Source organism: Armigeres subalbatus, chromosome 3 (assembly GCF_024139115.2).
Source record: "Armigeres subalbatus isolate Guangzhou_Male chromosome 3, GZ_Asu_2, whole genome shotgun sequence".
Taxonomy (NCBI): Eukaryota; Metazoa; Arthropoda; class Insecta; order Diptera; family Culicidae; genus Armigeres; species Armigeres subalbatus.
In genome coordinates this window covers 123,274,461-123,300,710 of record NC_085141.1, presented here as the reverse complement: position 1 = coordinate 123,300,710, position 26,250 = coordinate 123,274,461, and the positions used below count along the sequence as shown (strand labels likewise).

The 26,250-nt window shown below is 39.4% G+C and overlaps 1 protein-coding gene across 1 annotated transcript in view; it reads left to right on the top strand.

Moving 5' to 3' along the window:
• LOC134220553 (uncharacterized) overlaps positions 1-26,250 on the top strand; it is a 286,010-nt gene that overhangs the window by 48,842 nt on the left and 210,918 nt on the right. The window contains exon 4 of the mRNA XM_062699640.1: positions 16,919-17,029. Within this exon, the coding sequence (XP_062555624.1) occupies positions 16,919-17,029 (111 nt within the window). The remainder of the gene's footprint in view (positions 1-16,918; positions 17,030-26,250) is intronic.

Sequence of the window (26,250 nt, the reverse complement as noted above, 5' to 3'; positions counted from 1 at the left end):
TAAATTAGGATCTAAGTTATGATTGGATGATTAAAGAACAACAAACCTGACGAGGTCAACGGCCTTTTTTTTGTTATACGATATTCGGGCAAGTAGAAAGAAGTCCTATACAATCCAAATCTAAGCCCCAAACTCAATCCAAAACCAATCCTAATCCAATTCGAATCCAATCTAAATCAAATCCAAATCAATTTAAAATCCAATCCAAATCTAATTCAAATCCAATCCTAATCCAATCGAAATTCAATTCAAATCCAATCTAAATCAATTTTAAATCCAATCCAAATCCAACCCAAATTCAATTCAAATCCCATCCAAATCCAATCCACATCCAATTAAAAAAAAATGACGAAATTTGGACAAATACAATGATGGGGTAAAAAGCAATTTATTATGATTTGTCCAATCTAACGCGAACTCATTTTTATCTAATTTCACAAAATCAATACATTTGGTACCTGGTGGGTCGCAAGCAATATGGGATTCTGCAAGGTGGGTCGCATATCCAAAAGTTTGGGAACCTCTGGCATAGACGCTCAGTAGGCAGCTTCGTCATTGATTCGTGTTTGTTTTGATCAGACGCTCGGCAATGCAGGCACGAACATCTCGCAGCATACTGTCAAATTTCCATACCTTTTTTACCGCCCGATCCTCAATAGCCGATTGATAATCAAGCGTAAAAAATGAATATCTACCGGGGGTGAAATGAATATTTTGAATTGCGGTTGATTTGCACCGATAAATGTTGATTATTTTACTTTATATACTAAAAAGATGCATATATTTTAAGAATCTGACTTCAAAATGTTGAATCCATGCACCGCAGTATGAAATGATATTCATATTTTGAGATTTCAAATTGAATATCAATGTGCCAAGCTGAAGATTCATTTTGACACCGCACAAAACAACGCTGACACCGAGAGTTGGCGCTTGCTGCTGTTCGTACACATGCCGTCCTATTTATTCGCACATTCAAATTCGGGAAGGACTAGAAACTTGACTATGTGTTGGATGTCAGCTATTTGAGTGAAGTTTAAAATGACATTTTCTGTCTCTGCTTTGAAGTTTGAGGTGGTGGGTTTTAGCGAAATGTGCAAATGTGTGCAACCCGATAAATTTGAGAAAGGATCTCTGTTGCAGTATTGTTCATGAAACTAGAATTTGTACAGAAAAAGTTATTAGTTCAACTGTTTTTAAATATTCAAAAATGAGGACATTTTAGCGCAAAAGCAGGACATCTGATTTTTATTGAAAAAGGAGGACATGTCCTCCTTTAGGATACCATATGGTCACCCTATTTAACTGGTTAAACTGATTCATGCTGTATTTTGTCCATTAAACCAAACTGGATACGCCTTTATTAGCCGTTTTTTCCAAGTTATCCAAAGTATTCGATCACAGGCAGGATGATTTGCTTAAGAGTATGCGATAACACACTTTTTCCTAACGAAACGAAACGAAACGAAATTTGAAATGTCTGTGTTGATTCGGATCGTAACGAAACGAAATATGGATTTACTTTCGAGTCTTTGAAACGATACGAAATCAAGGTTCATTTATTTCGAAATTTTTCGAAACGAAACGAAATTTTAATTTTTTTCCGCGGAATTTTTAATTAATTGGTTTTACATTATGTACGTAATTCTGATTTCACTTTTTCGGAGTCAAATAACTGTTTTGCGACCAATAGAGTTATAATAACAGAAGAGGCAGTCTGTGATAAATCGACGATAAGGCATTTTTGGGATTTTTCATATACGGATTCAAATTTCGTTTAAAACCTTAGTTCACTTAAGAATTATGTAATTATGCTGAAGCATACTACATATTGCCTTGTCAGCGTGGTTTTATAGTATTGAGCTAAGTAAATTTTTTAAAATGAATGCTTAGATTTATTTTTTTATTTAGTGGGATACTCAATTATGTATCCACATCTGCCAGGCGTATACGCAGATAGAGAATTGGTATTACAAGACCAACATTTGAAAAGGGTGCAACAGCCAAAACTTATTCCTTCTTATTCGTCCATATATATATATATAACATACTTTTGCTCATTAGAAGAATCTTGTGCACCTTTCTAAAATGCATAAGAATATGTATTTCAGATTGAAATATTGTCTGTGTGTCCTTGGCATATGAGAACAGCTGTTATAATCAGTATGAGCAATTTTGATGATCTTTCAACCCGTTCTGGATGCCCTCAAATCTGCAATGTTCATTACATTTTGTGCAAATAGTCAAAGAAGAGCTTAGCTTGATTAACGTAGTTGCTAATCATAATTAACCGAGAAACATCAAATATGCACAGCTCACCAATTAAATAATATTCTTGGGAAATGTAATTAAATTATTAATTTATTAATTATCAATTAAAAAAGTTATTCTTATTGTATACTTGCTTCAGAGTTTCCAATTCATGACCAATACCTAACGATGCTCCTTACTATCAATTTAGGATTAGAAGCGGAAAATTAGTTTAACACTCTTTGTGATAAGAGATCGAGGAATGCTCTGCATCTCCGTGAGGGCTTCGGGAGTTGGTTAGTTGAGAAGGCAATTCATGTGAAGCCCTTTGGTAAGCGACTAAATATTAATTGTAAACGAAGTTATTTTGAAAACAAGAAGACGAAAACTGTGTTTCAAATCAATCGAACGCAAGATCAATGTGCTTCGTTTAATAAGCTTTTTATAGGTGGCGCCGCCGCCGCCGACATGTTTACATCGGCGCGCCGCCGGTTTTAAATTTTCCACGCCGCTGATCTATATTTTTTCACGCCGATTAGAATTTGAAGAATTCCGCAAAACTTTCTGTGCAAATTCAGAAGATTCAGTGGAAGTTCCGTTTAATTTACTGATAGATCTCAGCAACATCACGTTGAAATTTCAGAGAATTTTTCGTGAAGATGCCAATGATTTTCATGAAAATTCCATACAATTTCTTGTTAAAATTTCGGAAAGCTCTGCGTAAAAAAAACTAGGCTAAAAATTTCGTGTACAAATTGCGAAGAATTTCCCGCTGAAATAAAAAACATATAATTGAAATTGAATTTGAAGAGTCGTTCGGCAGACAGCCATTTGGCCGAAGACCACAAGGCTGAACGTTGTTTGGCCGAATATGTAGTTTAACCGAAACGAAAAGACTATTTGGTAGAAGCAAGCTTGAGACCAATTCGATAACTTGTTTTAATGTTGTGAAATCTTCGATTATGTTTACTTAATTTGATATCCAAAACTAATTTTGATATTGGTTTCTGATAACAAAATAAATACACATTTTGATGTCCTACCATTCTATTTAGTTACATACAGCAAAATGAGATAAAAATATGTACTCAATCATAATGATTCATATTTGAAAACAAATTATAAATCATTTTGTCATCATCATGTCAAAATCAAAATATGTTTTGTATATGCTCTCATTATGCTTTCAGACTTTGCTAAGGTATCTAGCATAAGGTTATTTGGTCGAACAGTTCCTTTGACTGAAAAAAAAACGTCGAAAAGCTTAATAGCCGAATATGCCCTTTGGCCGAAATAGTAATTTGGCCGAAAGGGGCCATTTGACCGAAATGGATATTCGGTCGAAAGTTTCGTTCGGCTGAATTGGTCATTTTGGATATTTTCAAGACATTAATGGGAGAATTTTTTTCCAGAAAATTCTAAGTTTTTCCAAAACATTTATTTGGAAATTATTTTCGGATTTTAGACATGAATTACAATTTTCGAGATCTCTTTGGAATTACTAAGAGGAGCTCCTTGGAAAGGAAAATTGTTAGGAATATACATGAGAATCTCTTCAGAGTTTTCACGGGAAGCTGTTCCAAATTTCTACAGGAAAATATTCAGAATATCCCTAGAAAGTTCCAATTAAAATTCTGTGGAGTGATTTTTGTAATTTTTCTGCAGGGTTTAGTTCATCACTAGATGGCTAGTTTGGCCTAGTCAACTTTAAAACAGCGGATAAGTTGCTTAGAATTTTAAAGGATTTTTTGGATTTCTGCAGAAAATTATTTCTATTTTCGATAAGAAAATCTTGGGTGGTAAACTGGTAATTTACCGAAAAGCCGTTTACCCTAACAGGTCGTCTGGCCGAAACGATCGTTTAGCCGAAAAGGATTTTTGACAGAATGGGCCATTTGACTGAACGGGTGATATTGTCAAAAATAAGCGCTCGTTTATCCAAATGGACTTTTTGTCAATTGACCATTGGACAAAATTCCGTAGCCTCTTTACTTTTAAGTCGATACTGACCTTATGATCAAAAAACATCCAGCTAAGTACCATTTAGCAAAACTGAAAGCTTAACGGAAACTATCAGGTTAATACTGGTTTGGCCAAAATCTTTCGACCAAGATTTTTCGAGACATTTGGCCGGACTTGTAAAAAGTTGTTGGCCCTAACAAGTCATTTGGCTAAAATGCCGTTCGGCCGAAAAAGTCATTCAACCGAATAGATCATCTGATCAAAAACATCTTTCGGTAAGAATTCCCAGAATTGTTTTTCTGTTATGCGATGCCAAAGTGCACAAACTAAACATATACCAGTCGCGAAAACACTTTTTTCGTACAAAAGTAAAGGCGATATATGTATATTTCTTATCCGACCGTGCAGGTAATGCCACGATTTTTAAGCGAGTTTGTTTGTTATACATTGCGATATAGTTTGTGATAACAAGCTCTGCTTGACAGATAATCCGATTTCATTTGAGTTTGTTTGCTAGAATATGGGATGTCAACAAATGAAACTGAAATAAACTCGTAAAATAGCCTACTGTGCCGGATATAAACTTATTATCTGTGCACCACAATGCGATTTTGATGAAATTTGGATCGGCCAACGATTTTAAACGTGCATTCTTATGCGATGTGGGGTCGTCTGGGTTGTCATTTGGCAGAAATAGCCATTTGGCCCAAAAATGTCCTTTCTGCAACCTTCTTTGAAAAGTGCCGTGAATTTATCATTTTGCCAAAATGGCGTTTAGCTGGATAGGTTATTTGACATTAAATGCCGTTTGGAGAAAGGATAGATTTGCAGAAAGGACATTTCCGGGCCAAATGACCAATGACCATTCCTATCAAACGGCATTTTCGGTCAAATGATCTATTCGGTTAAATGATTTTTTGCCAGCCCATGTCTGTCTGTCCGTGTGCGGTGTGTATGTGTGTGTATGTGTGTGTGCAAAAAAGCTATCAAAACATTAGACAACTTTTCGTATAGTAATCCTTAACCGATTTTCTCGCAACAAATTTCATTCCACAGGGCCTTGTTGATCACTATTGAATTTTATAACGATCGGCCATTGCGTTATAAAATTATGAAGAAAATAGTACATCGGACCATATAAACCCCATATAAGGTTGGTGTCTTATCTAAATGCGAGAAAGGCACCACCAACGCTAGGTGGATTAATCTGGCTATTTTCGACCTGATAACAGTTTGCATCAAATCGGCTTAATGGGATTTGGTTAGATGACTTTTGGCTTAAAGGTTACGAAATTTCAGTCATTAGGCCAAACGGATATATATTTTTAACTAAATTACCCGTTCAGTTATTTTTATTTGGCAGTATGACCTATTGGCCCAAACGATATTTTCGGCCAAATAGCCCATTCTGTCAAACGACCATTTCGACCAAATGACATTTTCGGGCTGATGACCGCTGAGGGCAAACGACTTTTTCAGCCAAATTACCAATTCGGTCGTATGTTGCTTTTGGCCAATTGAATTTCTCAAGAATTTCTTATGGACAATACACAAGTCGTTCGATAACTGCAACATGTTTTCGTTTCAGTTAGCACAGGCCGTTCGATAACAGCGACGCATTCTAGACGTCAAATGATTGTCAGATGACATCAGATGCAACAGAAGTGCATCTGATGGTGCAGTCTAATGCAGCTATCATCGAGTTTGAAAGCGTTTTGAAGTTCAGCTGTCCGATAACTGCAAAACTGATGTAACTATCGAATTGCAGTAGCATTGTGATTAAATGACTTCCAGTTATCGAACGTCTATTGTACAAACAATTTCCTGTAGAAGTCCAAAAAAATGCGAACTATTTTCTGTTGGAATCCAAAGATTTTTTTAATTGAAATCCACATTTTGAACAATCCTTCACGCAAAGTTCTTAAGAAGTTTCCCCTTAACGTTCCGAAGAACTTTCGTGAATATTCCAGAGAATTTTCCTTGAAAACTTCTTAGAGTCTTAGAGTCTCTCTCTCTGTTTTATTATTGGCCATGTCAAACTAGTTGTCTTAATTATTCTAGACTGAGAAAGCCAACGTTAAAACATCCATTCTACCAGACTCTCCTACAATTATGAAGAATTGTATATGTAAATTTCGAAGAATGCTCAACAGAATCTCAACAGGAACTTTCCGTGAATTTCCGAAGATTTTCCTGTAGAAGTTAAAAACAATTTCTCGTGGAAATTCTGAAGTTTCTCATGTAAATTGCGACGAATTTTATGTTGAAATTTCTAACAATTTTATTTAGGAATTCTAAAGAGCTTCTCTTGGATTTCTTCTTAGATTTCTCGAAACCTCAAAGTAGTTCCCGTGGAAAATTCGAAAATAATTTCCAGATTTAGGAAAAACTTATAGTATTTTATGGAGAACTTCATTAAATTTTTCATGCGAAAGATTCTTTCTTTGAAAATAAAAATCTTAAAAGCATTCCGAAAAAATGCAAAAAATTCTGACAAACGCCGTCGCCGACGAATATCGAACCGGCGCACACCTCTATTACAACACTATCGATTCCGCACTAAATAATTTTGTGCTCTTCGATGCAGACATTAGTTTAATCACTTCGCGTTCTCCAACATGTTCTCCATGATCAGCATCAACACGATCGATTGCACACTGGTTAAACAAATTTCTGCTACGCGAGATAGATTTTTTTTACTTCACGTTCTCCCGGGCAAGCTGCCGTCCCACGATCGATTCCACATTCATATTGTGCAAATAGTAAAAAAAAATATCCCCAAATTTTAATTTGAATCTTGGAAACACTGAAGACGTTTATTGAAGAAAACTACATACATATTTGTCGACCAAGAATGGGGTTATGTAGTAAGCGTTAATAGAAAAATTTGTATAACCTAAAGTTTTGAAAACAACTTAACGATTTTGTTCAGCGGCGCAGCCAAAATTTTTGATAATATAAAGTCTGGTTTAAGTTTAAATTTGTTTCGAAATTCCGCGGAATTCCGTTAAATTTCGATAGAAGCTAGTTTTTTCTAGCGAAATTTTTGCAATTTTACGAAATGAAACGAAATCAAAAAAATAGATTTCGCCATGCTCAAATTCCGCGAAATTCCGCGGAATTTCGTTTCGAACCACCTGAAACGAAATTTTTCGAAATACCGCATATGCCTAGATTTGCTTGTAGACAGCTAGCTTATTTTTCAGGGACAATGACAACCGACGGTTGATCAAAGGGTACAGTAGTTTCAACAAAACGTTACACTTTGTCACCGTCTTGTCAACCTGTTGCCTGAAAATAAGCTTGCTGTCGAGGGTCAAGCCAAGGTAGTCGGCCTCATTAACCATTGAGGATGATTTTACAGTCCCCAGGCGGAACATGTTTAGGGGATTTAGAGTGGGGGAAAATGATGACCTGGGTATTCGCCGCGTTGATACAGATCTTCCAGCTGGTGAGGTACTCTGTCAGGGCATCCAGGCCTAGTTGGAGTTTTGCCACGAGCGCTCTGATCACTCCACCGTTGTAGACGATGGAGGTGTCATCTGCGATTGTATGACATTTGCCAGAAAACCATTTGCCAGAATGATTTTTGCCAGAAACCCATTTGCCAGAATGGACCATGTGCCAGAAAGCCGTTCCCCAGAATAGATAATTTGCCAGAATGTAATTTGCCAGAATGTACCATTCCCCAGAAATAGTAAAACTGGAAATTCCAATTATTACTGATGGCTAAAGAATATATAAAGAAGGTAATTTTGCATAACGTGGATTTGGCATTATTTAGTTACAAAGGGATTTGCGGTATAATTATTTTCATAAAAGGGATTATTCAACATATTAGACAATTTTCAGAAAGGTGGATACTATTTATCAAAAATATCGTATATCATGAGGCTAACACGATGATACTGTTATGCCCAGAGAAGTCAAGACAATTTCCAAACCGAAAATTGCCTAGACCGGCACCGGCAGATAAGTGAACGTACCAAAATACGAATTTTCAACTCTAACGTGAAATCTGTGCTGTTATACGCTAGTGAAACATGGTGTGTATCAGTGGAGAACACTCAACGGCTGCAGGTGTTCATTAACAGATGCCTGCGGTATGTAATTCGGGCCTGGTGGCCTAACAACTGGATCTCGAACAATGAGCTCCATCGTCGTTGTCACCAGAGGCCGATAGCAACAGAAATTCGTGATCGGAAGTGGGGCTGGGTCGGCCACACTCTACGTAGGGGCGGAAACGAAATCTGTAAACAAGCATTAGACTGGAACCCAGCGGGACATCGCAGCAGAGGCAGACCCAGAGGCTCATGGCGGCGAAGCCTCAATAAAGAAATAAAAGAAGTCGACCGAAATCTAACCTGGCAACAGGTTAAAGCGATAGCCGGGCAACGCTCAGGATGGAGATCTTTCAAGTCAGCCCTTTGCACCACCGGAGGTGTACAGGATCCGTAAGTAAGTAAGTAAAGCACCGGGAATCGAACCCAGTCTCCCTCAGCATGGTCTTGCTTTAAAGCCGCGCATCTTACCGCACGGCTAAGGAGGACACCTGGATAACATCTATCCTTGCCTTAATCGGAGCAAGCACCTTTTTTTCTTAAGAAATGTATCATATCAACCATTGATTCATTTCTGACAAACGCCTATTTGCAAAGAAGGGATCACATCCACCTTTGCCTTAATTCGGACAAGCGCCTACTTCTAAAGAAGGAATCACATCCACCATTGCCTTAATCCGAGCAAGCGCCTTCTTTTAAAGAATGAATTACATGCACAATTACCCTTACCCCGAAAAGCGCTTTCTTTTGAAGAAGGGATCATATCCACCATTGTTTTAATCCTGACAATCGCCTATTTTTAAAGAAGGGTTCAAACCACCGTTGCCTTAATCCCAGCAAGCACCTGCTTTTAAAGAAGGGTTCACATCGACCATTTCCTTAATCCGGGCAAGCGCCTACTTTTAAAGAAGGAGTCACACCCACCATTGCCTTAATTCGGGCAAACACCTATTTGAAAGAAAGGATCACATCCGCTATTTTTGCCTTAATCCAGGTAAGCTGCTATACTCGGCTTATGTATGCATACGTCTTATGTACAGATTAGGTATTTTCAATTCTATTATCGACAACAACAAAGCAAAATTATAAAAAAAAATCCCTTATGCCAAATGACCCTCTCTTTTAACGCTGTTCATAGTTATGCCAAAAATTCATGACGTTAAGAATTATTGCGCATACTGGGCAAAAGCGTGTATGGCAAATAGGTGATGATGGATGGCAATTCTGGGGAATGGTCCATTCTGGGGAATGGTACATTCTGGCGAATGGCTTTCTGGGGAATGGAGCATTCTGGCAAACGACTTTCTGGGGAATGGTCCATTCTGGCATATTGATTCTGGCAATGTCATACAACCGTCATCTGCAAACAGAGACAGAATGACGCCTTCTAGAGGTTCTGGCATGTCGGAGGTGAACAGATTGAAAAACAGGAGCCCGAGGATACTGCCCTGGGAGACGCCTGCGACGATGATGTGCGCATTGGAACTCGCTCCGCTGATTAAGACCCGGAATGTCCTTGCCGACAGGTAATTGTTGATGATTTTCACCAGGTAGCTGGGAAGATTGTAGCGTTGCAGTTTGTACACCAGGCCATCATCCCATACATTGTCAAATGCCTTCTCCACATCGAGTAAGCCCATGGCGGATGTTTTTGAGACACACTTGGTCCGTTGGAGGTTGAGGTAACTCAAGTCAGCTGGTGTACAGTTGGCCGACCGCGTCGGAAACCTAACTGTTCCTCGAGCAAGATGTTGAGATTTTCAGCAGACTCAAGTAACCGGTGATGAATAGCTTTTTCGAATAGCTTGGATAATCCCGAGAGAAGGCTGATGGGACGATAACTTTTGGGGGAGGAAGGATTCTTCCCAGGGTTCCGGATGGGGATGACTATCGCTGACTTCCAGGACGATGGGAAGTAACTGAGCCAGAGACACTGATTAAAGATCAGCGAGAGGTGCTCAAAGAACGGAGCACTCATGTGTCTGAGCTCGAGATTCAGAATGCTGTCGAAGTCTGGGGCCTTCATGTTCTTCGATGATTTAATATAGGCCGTCAATTCGCCATCTGAGATCTCCAGCTCCTCCGAGAAGTCGTTGGGAATCAAATGGATGTTGTTGACATGCTCGTTGACGGCTGCTTCGTCTGGACTGATGATGTTCTGCCCAAGATTGTGTAAGCTGACGAAGTGACGACCTATTTCAGCGACCTTCTCTGCAGGAGTTATCAAGCGATTCTTAGAGCCATTATTGTCTAGTGGGATCAAAGGTGGAATGGGCCGAGGCTTGGATTTTAGTATTTTGGTCATTTTCCAGAACGGCTTTGCATAATCTGGTAGAGTGCGGATCTTATTCGAGAAATCGTCCATCATACTGGCCTTGATAATTTTTGTGATTTGATTGCAGCGTGCCTTAAGTTCAGGCAGTCCAGTATGTTGAAACTGCCTGCGAGGGACATTTCGGAATCGAATCAAATCTTTGGTGAGTGTATCGATGGTTAGGGAGTTGCCTAGCCGTCGGTACATGTTGTTCCCGGGCCACCGAAATTGCCTCCTTGATGGAACGTAGCTGCCGATCGATTGCTTCAGGCGTTTCCGGCCGCGCCTCGTAGTCGACGTTGTTGTCCACGCACCTTTGGAGCCAACCCCAGTCGACTTGACCGAAGAGCCCACTTCCGCCACCACCGAACTGATCCGAACTGAGCTCCTGGTAGGCGACCGGCTGCGGCTACGAGACGTGGTCGTTCATGTTGGTTATGCATAGGCCGCGACTGTTGTCCGATATCGGCATCAGCTGCTCCGGAGCAGAGCCTAAAATATTCATCTTCATGAAGCAACTTCGGTCCGAATTTTGACAAACATCGCATGAATATTCAAAACATAGAATGACATAGTCAGACGACTACTCCACGAACTCATTCATTCGACTGTCACTGAGTGTGTTTACTATGTGCAGAAAAAAACATAATTAGCATTGTTTATGTTGATGTTTACCGTTGAAAGTGCTTCGCGGATGAAAATCGGATTCAGTCCTGTGTGATAAATCACTTTACTCATTTGAAACATGTTCAGATTTTAGATAACTTATCAATTTGTGAAATGTGCATAAATATTCAATGACTAATATTCAACTGAATATTGACTGTCCAGAGCCGAGTATGAATGTGTCGGAAGTGAACTGATAAATGAAGAAAAATGGACTTCACCAAAAATTTTCGATTATTTTACACTCTGCTCCGGAGTGTAGAGCGAGCAGATTCTTCCGGCGGGTCAGTTTGATTCCCCGGCTGCCGACGGAATCCAGGAATCCAGGCCACCTCCATCTTGTCGCACTCATCCGTCGGGTGCAGTTCGCCACACTTGTTCCAGCGCGCGGCCATGTGGCAATTCCGGGTGCCATGCCCGAAGTTGTAACATTTGGTGCACTGTGTCACGTCACGATGCACGGGCCGGTATCGCTCCCAGTCGACGACGGCGTACTTAATCACTCCAACCAGCTTCAGATCCTTGAAGGGATGGAGCCATGCTCCAGATGGACCAGGTAAAGCTGGTCTCGGTATTTTCTCGCCCTGTCGTGGCGAGCGATTTTGTGGACGGCGACAGGTTTGAGGCCACTACTTTCTGGCTCGGTGATAAGCTCTTTCTCATATCGTGGAGCCCTCGCAGCAAAGCCTTGAGCGGCTTCGTGCCGGGGAGGTGATGAGTGTAAATCTCATACTTGTGGACCTGTAGGAACTCTACGATAGATTTGTGGTGATCTTGATTAGCAGGCATCACCTTGACTCCCTTACTGCAAAGCCGGAACGTGCACTTGACGCCCTTTTGCAATGAGCTGGCGGATTTATGGCCGCAAATCCGATGGATCGCCATTATCGAAAACAGACGGGCACTTCTCCACCCGCTCAGTTTGCACCTGCGGCAGCTGCGATTGCTGCTTCTTTCTCCTTTTCGGCGGATTGCCAGCGTCATTAAGCGGCAACGGCGAGAACACGTTGCTCTGCAAAAGCTGCTTGGTGGGGTTACCCGCGTCTCCAAGAGCAGTGCGCTTGAGCACTATTCTCGCGACCGAATCGGCCACCGAGTCTCCTATGATGGGTCCGGGAGAAAAGTTTAGGCCATAAGGTCGTCACGCATACCCAAAGGACTATTTTTTTTTCTTTTAAACACTATCCATGCCCTTTGTAAACACATAGAACCAAATTGTTTTCCCTTCAAAAAATCTATTCCAGGTCATCTAACAATGTCTTTAACTATGCGCCTGAATAGTCATTAGATCTTTCCAAAGATTTTCATGCTTTTTGTGATCCATAGAAAAATGGATAAGCATAAATAATTTTATTTAGTGTATTAAACCAAGTTCGTTTTTCGAATTCTTTCGTGAAAACAATATACAACAATAATATTTTGAAATCCTCCCAATATTCCAATTTTGGGTAGTTCCTAAAAATTTAAAAAAATACACCCGTAACGCTGGGTAGACACCTTTACGTGGTGTGTTACGGGGTAACGACCCAACGAATACCCTCCTCATTATTCAACTCCGTGGTACTTATGAGGGTGTCGCTAAGTCGGTGGCCTCTCGTTAAGTAAGTACCACTTCAACACTTCCTTCCTCTCCCTAGTTACGGTGAAGATGGGCGTGGCCAGGAGTAGTAATCCTCATGCTTTTGTTATTTTTGTTTAGGACTGGAATCAAGGACCATTCCCCTTCTTGATTTCTGATAGCATTCTAGATAAGGATCTCAAAAGTAAAACATGAGTATCACTAGTGTCCAATCTACGAATTACACCGTAACAATGCTAATGCTAAATGCTAATGCTAATGCATAGAAAAATGGTTAAGCATTAAACAAGAAATCAAGTCATATTTGATTCAAACGATCACTAAAAGCATGTTCAATTTTTAAAAGGATCAAATAGATCTTTCGCTATGCGTATTAACAAAAGATATTTTAGTTACAAGATAAAGATTGTCGCTTCGGTTCCCTGTCAAATTGAATGGATTTTTTCTTCATAGACATTTAGCGCCCTATTCTCGCCAGCAAAAGATGTTTTGGACAGCGACGACAGCGATAATACCCTTAAGGACAAGCATCACAGAATCCAAAACTAAATTCACTCACGTTTTCAAGGGCACACCACTCAATACGGAGGCAGCGGACAACTTTTGTTTTTATTATTTCAGCTTTGCTGCGTCGCAGCATGCGTGGAATAATAAAAATGACAGTTGTGCGATGCTTTCATATTGAGTGGTGTGCTCTCGAAAACGCGAGTGAATTTTGTTTTAGATTCTGTGATGCTTATCTTTGGCCTGGAATGGAACATGCAATTTATTAATATACAATTTACTTTACATGATCTCTAAGAGCATGTTTAATTTGCTAAAGAGCAAATAGATCTTTCGATTTGTGTTTGGATCTTAAGGTCTTAAGGTATTAAGGAAAGCGTAAGAGATTGCCTCATTGGTTTACATTGGTACCTTCTAACTATGAATGCGGTTTATTAGTTTTCTTGATTGAAACGAGTAATGTAAACATTCGGACAAACTCAAGATCAATTCAAACTAAACTTATTCTACCCACAAAAATTTAGAATGCACATTTGGGTGGCTCAAAAACACTTTTCAAATTTTTTGATGGGCCTCTTATTCTGTTTTATTTGATGCCCTAATGCGCTGGACAAAATTTCAGCCAAATCGGTCAACGTTTGGGCGGTGCTAAACTCGTTGGAAGTTTATATGGAAAAATGTATGCAGAAACATCCAAAAACATTGACTTGCAGTTGGACGGCACAATTTAAGAACCATGATACTCATTCAGTTCTTGTAAAATAAAATACATAATGTTATGCTGAAAACCGCGAGAAGATTAGAGTTTATTAGGCAAAGATATTAGCATTTTACTGGAGTGTTGTAGGGGTGAATTTATTTCTTTTCAAAGGTAAAAGAAACGAAATTTGCTCAAACCCCACTGCAGAGAAATGCTAATAACTTAGCCGGGCAAACTCGAATCTTCTCGCGGTTTTCTGCATAACATTCTGTATTAAATTCTCCAATATCTGAATGAGTATCATAGTTCTTCATCGTAAGTTGTGTAGTCCAGCTGCAATTTACTGTTTTTTGATGTTTCTGCATACATTTTTCCATATAAACTTCCAACGAGTTTAGCACTGCCCAAACGTTGACCGATTTGACTGAAATTTTGTCCAGAGCATCAGGGCATCAAATAGAACCGAATAAGAGAGCGGCCCATCAAAAAAATGAACAAAGTTTTTCCCATACTAATTTGAGCCACCCTAATGCACATTTTAAAAATGAATTGATTGAATTATTGTTTGCTGTTATCATGAAGTTAATTTAACAGATGAATAAGTGAAAGTGCCACCTAAGGGGAACTCAACTTATATAGCAATATTGTATGTGATTTTACTGAACTGATATTTTGAAGAATATTGTAAAATAAGGGGATGAGCCATTTGGCCGAATACCGTTCGGCTGAATGCCATTTGGTGGAAGGCCACTAGCCCGAAAGTTGTTTGGCCGAATATACCATTTCCCGAGCAGCACAAGTAGGACAAAAATGGTTGCAGCAACTTGATTGTGACTAAATCTGGTCACATATGAGTTGCAGCAACCTATGTGAAGCATATGTGCTGCTAGGGTTGGTCATTTGTTCGAATAGGTCATTTGTTCGAAAGAGTCATTTGGCCGTAAAGGTCATTTGGCAGAATAGGTCATTGGCCGAATTTGTCTTTTGACCAAATGAGCCATTCTTCTTACTTTATGCCGTGACAAGTGATAAGTGAGAATGGAGAAGTTAGACGTGTTATTTCTTACTTCACACTATCTCAGTTTTCACAGTGAGACGTGGGAAATAAGTAGTTTCGCACCTTATTTTTCACTTTTCAAATGACCTATTCGGCCAAACGTCCTATTAAGCCAAATGTCCAATTAGATCAAATGGCTTTCGACCAGATAGGATTCGGCCAAATTGGTTTGCCAAAATTTCAGAAATCGGTTAGAAGGAGGATGAGTATTAGACTATACTTACTGAACACTTTCCTTGACGGTCTGAAATTTGAATCTACAGAATGATCGACTCCCACCCATCTCCCAGAAGCACGTAATCCCGTGTCAAAATTATTCTGCGCGTTGGTTTGGAAGAGAACGTCGGGTGCTTTTTAGCACCTTATCGACTATCGCAGGCGAGTGAACGGATCAAGTGGAGTGGATTTATTTGGAAATCACTTCATTGTAACATCCATTAAGCATTTCTCACCAAAATATTTCCAAGCCATTGTTGGTATGAACTCGTCAGAGTCCTTCGTGGAATTGAATTCAACCATAGACTTTTAAATTATGTTCTACGGGATTCGTTCTGTAGGGCGATGTCTCCAGTTGTGGGCCACTTTTGTGTGCTTTCTTGCAGCGAGTAAACAAAAAAATCGTGAAAGTTTGTTTGAGTTTCAAAGTTTTGTCATTTTTCAAGTGCGGCAAATCAAAGCAAAACATTTAAAAGAGGTGAGTGTTATAGCAATTCCGGATCATAATACCTAGTTGTACAGTTCGTGCATGAGTGATAAAATGGCCAATTTCTCCTACTACTTATTTGGGTCTTACAATGGAAAACCACCATTAGAACAGTAGTTACATGACCACATTTGGTTCAATTAAATTTGGTGAGACGGAAACGAACTAGCCTAGGGCTGAAAGTCTCCTTAAAAAAGATATAAAAAACTTGGGTGAGTGTTCAAAAAATGTATTCTCTGTGTCGCGTAATAAATGATAATGTATGTTGGACATGGAATAAAAAGTCTCAAGGCAACATCATCTATCGATTAATGGTTTGAAGCTATTCAGTGTGGCAATTGCAGTCTCCGCAACAACGTGATTTTTTTGGCAAGAATGATCATATGAAGTAAATCAGACTGGACGGTTTTGATTCAGATTTATCAAATAAGAGCCTATTTTTCGTCATTTAAAAAAATTGTGTGTGCAATTTGTAGCAAAACTAGATTATTTTAACACTCGTAGTATTTATCTAACTCGGTAAGCCGTTGGATAAACGTACAACTCGTGCTGAAAAAATCATCTTTTTGCAACTAATTGCACAAGCATATGTTTTCATTTTACTTAATGGATGGATTTTATGTCACAATGGTTTCAAAAACAAATAAATATTCTATTTTCATAAATTCACACTTCATCTAAGCAGCTGCGTTTAATTTTACATTTGGGTAAAACAATATAGTTTACTTTGGAGAAAAGATAGCTAAGGTCTCTAGCTCTCCATTGGTGCATAATATCGACATGGAAAAAAAGTTGTGAGCAAAAAACGCAACTAGGCCCATAACCGGTGACACTCCCTTTATGATAAGGTAGAGTAGAACTAAATTGTATAAAACCGTATAAAGTAAAATGGAACATTATCCGACAGTAAGGCGACATGAATTATACAATAATAACTGAGATCTTATTGTAACTTAACAAAATTTCTTGGACCTGGGAGCAGGAAATATTTTTGCAGGCATTTTTCAGAGATTACTAGCAGAACTACTACAATTATTGTTTTCATTAGATTTGCTCCAACATGTTCTAATCCTATGCACGGTCATACTACTAATTCCAGCAATCATTTTTTCTTTCTTCCAGACTCAAACTGGGCGCTTCCACTGGCACTTGCCACCAACCTCCACATCCCCTACCGGATTGTCCTGGAAGGCGACGAGCTCAAGCTGCATGAACGTGACATCAGCAGACGGGGTAAGTGCTTTTTTACTTCTCCAGTACGACAAACTTGTAACGAAAGGCTATCATATCACTTCATACAAGTATCACAAAGAGATGTACTATCGAATCAGTTCAACAAATCGAAATGCTGGCTGTGTGTGCTCTTATTTATTCATACCTAATGATTCAAAAGTATTCAAAGTTACACCGCAATTTATTTCAATAATGATTTCAGTGGATGAGATTTTAACGCAACATAAATACGTGGTATGGATCAGCGTGTCAAAACAATCATCCTCGAGTACCATTTTATTTCAATTTTATTAGAAAGATAATTAACTTTAACAGCCGATCAGCTTCTTCTCATCGCCATCTGCGCTATGTGAATTACTCTGATTTTTTGTTGTTGTTGCAATATCCGAGAAGGTCAACATACCTCGAGGCATTTTTTTATTTTAATCCTTCCGATCCAACGCTAACAAAGGAACGTGCTCCTAATTGCGGTCGGCAATCATTATTAAAACCTTTGGAACGCTTTATTTATGGGAAATATGAAAATATGGCTTCTCTCAAGTCAAACAAAAATGCGACTGGGACAATACACCATAAATTATAATTTCACTACTTGAGCAATGAATTCCGCTGGACTATAATTTTTAAAGATTTTCACGTCATCATAAACGCGAACCAATTTCACACTCTATTAAATTTCGAACTCAGCCTCCGTTTCCCGTTTTCCGTTAGTGGGTTCAGTCGAAAAATTAACCGAGCAGTAAATATGAAAATGAAAATTCTCGGTTTCTCCGATCGCCATTAGCTGTGGAATGAAGTTCCGAGCGTGCGGGGGAAGTGCATGATTGATCCGAAAATGATTTCCTCACTTATGGAATTTTGGGGCGGCTTCGATAAAGCGGAACAAAATAGGTTGGGCTTGTCGGGACCGCGAAATCGAGGTCGAATAACAATTTAATGTTTATGAAAGAATTTAAAGCACAAGGAATCATAAAAGGAAATTATATTTAAGCTAAGGTGCATGTGCTTAATATGTGATTTTGAGTTGTCTTTTAAGTTAAAATCTTCGATGCTCGGATTTCTGGAAATAATTTAAGGTGCCTAGGTTCTCATAATTAAAAATGAAAGCGATACTGATACCAAAAAAATGATAGCATTTTTACACGGCTTTTTTTACACGGATTCTTGAAATAAGACGGATTTTTTTTGCACGGTTTCTCGAAATAGCACGGATTTTTTTTACACGGATTCTCGAAATAACACGGATTTTTTTTGCACGGATTTATTTTTACACGGAACGCATTCCCCCGGTTTAACACAGACCCGGTTACTTTTTTTACACGGATATTTTTTGCACGGCTTTTTTTACACGGTTTCTCGAAATAGCACGGATTTTTTTTGCACGGATTCTCGAAATAACACGGATTATTTTTACACGGTTTCTCGAAATAACACGGATTATTTTTACACGGATTTTTTTCACACGGCACGCATCCCCCGTGTAAAAAAAGAATCGGGTGTATTTCTTAACGTCCCAAGTAACATTTTGGGTTTTATCACACTCTATTAGCAGTTTTGGAGAGTAAATTTTCAAGACTAGCAATAAAACTCAAATCTACATGACAACCTCTTGATGACCGCTACAAGATTATGTTATGACTAAGTGGACCACTTTTGAGATCGTCTTCAAAGTTTAAGGTTATTCATAAGAGTTCCATTAAACAGCTGTCAAAAAAGGGAATTTCTTTTCCGTGGAGCTTTTTGTTACTGTTTTGAAGAAAAAGGATCATCATAGAAATGGAAGAATGAAATTAAAAACAACATCACGGGCATGGATGAAAATAATATTCAAGGTAAGAAAATCAGTTTTTTCAAGTGCGCCGTCGTAATACTGTGATTTACGACCAATTAATTAGTGTAGATAATAAATTGATATGCTGCCTTTTCCTCTGGTGGCATTCCGATTTGCAAGGAAACATTTCTCGTGCTTCAAATTTTGAAAATCATCTTGAAATGCAGCGATTATTACTAATTGTCAATAATAATAATAAATTGTCAAAAATAATCATTAGTAATAATCGCTGCATTTCAAGAAATTTTGCAAAAGATTTACGCCGATATAAAATTATTTTTTCCTACCAGCATGGCTGCTACTACACTATGGGCAATTTTGACGGCCAAAATAACATTTTGCATAACTTTCAAATACAATAAGTATTTTGCTGAAAATTGCTGCAATCGATTCCTTACGATTAGTTTTTTACATTATCGTTCTATATTCGCTTGATTTTTATTATTATATGTGCGGCTCAGAACCGAATTTTTGAACTTACGACAATCAATCTTATTCCTATTAGTCGCAAGTTCCATCACTGCGCATCTGGTGCGCTGTATAGCGCATCTGGTTGCGAATAATGTGCACCAGTTGCGCTATAAGTTGAACGCGAATTTTTTCGCGACTTCGAAATTCGATTTTCAACTGGAATCATAATATCTGTTTTATTTTATTATTATTATTTTATATTTTTTCATTATTATTTTATAGTTTTTCAATATGCGAATGCTCAGTTAGGAAAATTTATGTATTTTTTATGTTCTTTGTTTAAAATATTTGGGGAACATGGAACAGAAACATCTGTTTTTAGCCATTCGATTGACCATAGTTCACCAAGTTCAACATAAACATTATGTTCTTGTACAATACCATTATAAACCTAATTAAAACTACTAAGTTTTATTTAGGTTATGCGTAAGACAAGTCTTAGACCAATATATTCGGCTTTATGACAGTTTTCAAAATTGGTTTTATTAGAGTCCTCAAGATAATCATTAGGCCCTAATAAGCTCATAAAGCATTTGACATTTGTGGTTTTATTGAACGTTTTATTATGATTTTGAAGATAGCTACAAGTCTTCCAATAAGGCTAATCTCGCGGTATTGATCAAAGCAGCGATAAAGCCGTTAAAAAACTTAAATAAATCTATGAAGTCTTGAAATTGTTACTTGGGGTATTTTCATGATTTTGTCACCAATCGATTGCAAATTTATCTAAAATTCAAAATCACCATTAGGGCTCAATTTTCAAACACTAGTTGTTTCCACAATCAGTCAATTTTCGCATGATTTCACTCCCATATATAAGTTTCCACTGAGCCATTCGATTAATTTATGGCATATGTTCAATTATGGGATTGTCGTAGGGGAATATTAGTTAACGCACTTTTAGGGCAAAACGGCTCAACACATAAAATCATTCATCGTTTTTACTACGTGTTTAGTAAATTTTTAAATTAATATTCTGAATTATTTTCTAAGCTATAACAAAAAGATTGGAGGAACATTTCTTGATTTTCACAATAGTTGGCTGATCGGCCGTTCTTGTAGCTTGGTTGCAAGATAATGAATCAAAACGCTAAGTCAATCAACAAATGGCTGATTTCGTATAGCCAATCATAGAGCTTATAGTTTTTTCGTACTCAATATATTTTCGTTGCCGCGGAGAATCTTGAGATTTTTTTTGTGCGTATACTAATGATAACCCCAATCTTGTATAACAATACTATGACCTTAAGATTGATTCTCGGCTTGGAGTACGTGCTTTTCTACAGCCAATTTAATAACGCTTCGGTTCGCCAACTACTTATGTTGTCAATTCCGAGCAAAGTGCTTCTCGCTCAACAATTAAATAAATAATATCTATAATTGGAGATTACCGCCTGCTTTCCAGGAGCACAAAGAAGAGATCTAGGACAGTATAATTTATTCAAGGATGTTCGAGTGCAAACGGGTGGATGCGTCTTTTTGCTAAATTTAGTTTGTCAACAGAATTTATTGTTGACGAGTACCGGTATGCCGCGGTGGAATCATGTAACACTCTACCCCGATTCCTAACGGTGGTAAAACGTGAACACGTATAATTCCTCGAAATTTGTCACTCCATTTTCCACGGGAATTCCAACAACTCTACACACATACTTCAGGACTTCTCAGCAACGATTTTCCAGTTTATTGTGTCAATCGGAATGTGCTTTAAAACCGTCCGTTATTGGATCAAAGGCACCCCACGTGCTTCCAACTCCCAGTTGTCTCCTTTATCCAGCATGTTATTTGAATTTCCCATTCTATAATTCATCCGATGTTCCTTTAGATTTTACAATTCCCCGAAAACCAATTGCCCTAATTTCTAAAAATAATAGCAAATGTTCGACAATAACATTTTCCCGCAAATGACATTTCCACAAAAATGACTTTTCAATGAAAGAATATCTTCCGAATATGGCATTTCTCTGAAAATGAAATATCCTTGAAGGGAGTGGGTCATTTGGGATGAAGTCATTTAGCATAAGATCATTTCAATACCAAATTTTCAAACCGACTTATCTGCTTTTGTCAACAAAGATTCAAACGTCGATTTGTCGAATCTGAGAGCACTCCCACGCAAACCAGCACCATCAACACATATGTGAAGACTTCGGCTACTTCTTTAAAAGTCGGAATTTGCCCAAAATAAGGTGATGGTAGGTTTTTTTAAATAGGCATTTTCCCGGAATAAGAAAACGATGGATGTGATTCCTTCTTTACACTAGGCGTTTGCCCGGAATAAGGCATTGCGATAGTGGGTTTAATCGACGAATGCTGTACCTTACATTGGTTTCAGAATCGCCTTTTATACGCGACTCTTGGTACGGAAACATTTACATTTATTTGGGGACGTGTGCACAACGTTCAAATTTAAAATCTAATTAGATTTCCTGCGCGCCAATAGACTAACGCAAAATGAACTCCCCCAAGAAATTATGACGTTTGAGCGGGTCGCATAATGAACGTAAAATGAACTTTTGTTTGAGAAGAAGACCCTCTCAAATGACAATATCAATCGAGTGAGCGAATTCGATGAACCGCTGCACAGGTCTATTCTACCGTATATAAAGCAACAGAGCTATTGGTGCGAGGATGGAATAATTGAACGGTAACTGCACGCACGATTCTATAGACTAACGCAAAATGAACTCCCCCAAGAAATTATGACGTTTGAGCGGGTCGCATAATGAACGCAAAATGAACTTTTGTTCGAGAAGACGACCCGCTCAAATGTCAAAATCCATCGGGTGAGTGAATTTAATGCACCGCTGCACAGGTCTATCTTCAGCTGAACCACGCTACAATGAAGCGATGTGCGATCGAACAAAAGGGGTTTGCCCGGAATTAGGCATCTGCTGCTTTAGAAACAGTCATTTGCCTGGAATAAGTTAATGATGGATGTGATCTCTTCGTCGGAAGTTCTGCCGTTTCGTTCGTTTGCATTTCCGAAAAATTCCTACCATCAGTCTATATTTATCAGAATTTATCATCGGTCTACTTTATCTAGGGTATCTGTTCCTATATCAATAACAATTTCTCACCCAATAATTAAGAAACATGATAATAATTATGCTCGGCTCACATTTTTTTTATTAAAAACAATTTTTTTTTCCCTTAGCGTTTATTTGAAGGCTCAAGCGCTCGAAGGCATAACGGAGCCGAAAGTCAATTGAAATTTTATTACAATTTCATCTTTTGCTTCTTATGTTCTTATGTTAGTTTTGGGGAGCCGAAAAACTCGCGGCTTGGTCGAGGTTAAGGAGTACATACAAAAAAAAAATTGGATGGGATTGGGGCTTGGGATTATATTGGTGTCCGTAGGTAGCGTTGATGCAGTCTTCCCATGATGATTGGTGTAGTTCAGAACAGGGACAAACTGCAATTATACAAGCAAAACGTTTCTACCGAGCGGAGTGGGAGAATACAAGGTGGACATGGCCCTACGAATGGGGAGAGGGAATCAAACAATGACGTTGATGCGCTTCAAAAATTGTGAACAAGGGCCATGTAGTCAATATCAAGCTTTCCCAACACATCTCTAATGTCCTCATTTTCTGGTTTCCCTCGGGCCCGGGGGGATGCATATAAATCGGACCTGGCCATACCGTAATCCGGGCAGGTCCCGGCAACGGGAATGATGTCCCGGTAGCCCGCCCCCCCACCGCCTCGATTGCCGTCTGCGAGGCCTCCCCGATAGGGATGCGCGGTTCGGGAGTAGTGGATGGACATTAGACGACACATTACCTTAATAAAGTCTCGGCTAAGGTCCAACCCCTTGAACCAAGGTCTTTTCGAGACCTGCGGGAGAATGGAATGTAACCACCTACCCAAATCTCCTTCATCCCATTTTCGTTGCCAACTGAGCAAGGCTTGTTGACGAGAAATTGAAAAAATTCGTTAAAGGTGATTTGACGCTCGTATATATCACCTTCCATAGCGCCCACCTTGGCAAGTGAGTCCGCTCTCTCATTACCCGGGATCGAGCAATGTGAAGGGACCCATACCAAAGTGATAGTATAAAAGCGATTCGATAGAGCACTCAATATGGAATTTCGCTCAGGAAATACGGTGAGTGCTGTACCGGTTTCATTGAACGTATAGCCTCTATTGAGCTGAGACTATCCGTAAAAATGAAGTATTGATCAGAGGAAGCGAGGCAATTCGCTCCAATGCGTAGTGTATAGCTGCTAATTCTGCAACATATACGGAACAAGGATTTTGAAGTTTTCGAGCGGCGCTATGCAATTCGTTGAAGACACCAAATCCAGTGGATTCATTTATTTTTGACCCGTCGGTGAAAAACTTTTTGACGCAACTGACATGGCTGTATTTACTTGTGAAAATTGGTGGTATACACTCCATTCGGAGAGGATCTGGAATTCCATGGATCTCTTCTCTCATGGTCAGATCAAAAGCTACAGAAGAACTGGAGGAGTCTAAGAAGCAACCATGATGGGGAACATTCGAAGAAGGGCCAATCTCCAGGCTCATGTACCAGTAGTATAGTGTCATAAATTTTGATTGGAAGTTTCGTTCGATTAGCTTCTCAAAATTCTCAATTACCAATGGATTTAAAACCTCACACCGAATGAGGAATCTGAACGATATTTCCGCGATGCGATCTGATAAAGGAAGTACTCCCGCGAGTACCTCTAAACGCATTGTATGAGTCGAGTTCATACAGCCTAGCGCGATGCGGAGGCAACGATATTGAATGCGTTCGAGCTTCAATATATGAGTTTTCGCGGCGGCTTGAAAACAAAAACTACCGTATTCGATAACCGACAAGATCGTTGTACGATATAGCTTTATCAGATCTTCCGGGTGGGCTCCCCACCACGTACCGGTGACTGTCTGCATGAAGTTGATTCTTTGTTGGCATTTCTGATACAGATGTCTAATGTGCATTCCCCAGGTGCCTTTCGAGTCGAACCAGACCCCTAAGTATTTATGTGAAATGCCTTGAGAGATTTTCTTACCCCTAAGATGAAGCTTTAATTTTGCTGGCGTATGCTTCCTAGAAAAGACAATCAGCTCAGTTTTCTCCGGAGAGAATTCGATACCCAGCTTTAAAGCCCAAGTAGACAAATTGTCCAGAGTATCTTGCAATGGTCCTTGCAGATCGCCCGCCCCTGTTCCTGTAACGGAGACAACAGCGTCATCCGCAAGCTGTCTTAACGAGCAATTTCCCACAAGACATCCATCGATGTCTTTAACATAAAATTGTAAAGAAGGGGACTTAAACATGAGCCCTGGGGGAGACCCATGTAACTAATTCTTGAAGTTGTTGAGTTTCCATGAGAAAAACTCATATGTTTCTCAGACAACAAGTTGTACAAATAGTTGTTTAGTATTGGTGAAAGCCCACACTCGTGGAGTTTGTCTGAAAGGACGTCAACGCAAACTGAGTCAAAAGCCCTTAATATCCAAGAAAACTGAACCCATTTGTTCTTTTTGAGAATAGGCCAGTTGGATTTCTGTAGTAAGCAATGCAAGACAGTCGTTCGTTCCCTTGCCTCTGCGGAATCCAAATTGAGTATCTGATAGAAAGCCATTTGATTCGACCCATCGGTCGAGCCGATTGAGAATCATCTTCTCTAACAGCTTCCGTATACACGACAACATCGCGATTGGACGGTACGAGTTATGATCCGAAGCGGGTTTATCGGGTTTTTGATAGCGATCACCTCACTTGTCTCCATTCATCCGGAACAATGTTGCTTTCCACGAATTGATTAAATAAATTCAGCATGCGCCTCTTCGCGACGTCTGGGAGGTTTTTAAGCAAGTTGAATTTAATTCTATCCATTCCTGGAGCGGTATTATTACATGAAAGGAGAGCAAGTGAGAAATCAACCATCGAAAATGGGGCGTCCATCTCGTGTCGACCGGAGGTTGCTTCGCGTGCGAACCGTTGAATTTTGACGGAATCCGGACACACTTTTTTGGCGAAAGCGAAGATCCATCGAGGGGAACTTTCCCTATCTTCGTTAATCGATGACGCGTTACGCATTCTTCTCCCGACGGCCCAAAGTGTTTTCATCGACGTTTCGCGCGAAAGACCATCAACAAAATGGCGCCAATAACCGCGTTTCTTAGCATTCGCAAGACTCTTAAACTTACGTTCAAGAGAGGCATAACGATCGTAATTATCTCGAGTACCACGCTTTCGATAGTCCTTGAACGCGTTGGACTTTTCCCGATAGACTTTAGTACACTCTTCATCCCACCAAAGAGGAGAAGGCGGACGGCGACGTATTTGAGATCCCGGTATAGATCGACGCTGTGATTGAACTGCGCTGTCTAGGATTAGCCCGGAGAGAAACTGGTATTCTTCCAGCGGAGGAAGAATATCGATCGAATGCTCACCGACGATGATCGCCTCGGTGTATCTTCCCCAGTCAATGTGTTTCGTGAGGTCGTACGCAACGTCAATCTGGCGAGACTGATACGATCCATTGGTGATTGAGATTTCGATAGGCAAGTGATCACTACCATGGGGATCTTGAATTACTTTCCACGTACAATCCAATGTTAGTGAAATCGAACAGATTGAGAGGTCAATTCTACTTTCGAGTCCTGAAGGTGCCACACGTGTTGCTTCTCCGTTATTTAAATATATCATATTGAAGTAGTCGCACATGTCGTAAATCAACGAAGAACGGTTGTCATCGGTAAGTTCCCCCCAGGCCGTACCGTGTGAGTTAGAGTCTCCTAGAATCAACCGTGGCTCAGGCATAGCAGAGCAGATTTCGTTAAGATCTCTGCGTCGCATAGAAGCATTCGGCGGTATATACACAGAAGCTATGCTGAGGCTTTTTCCTTGTATGGTGACATGACATGCGACTACCTCAGTGACTGTCATCGAGGGAAGATCTAT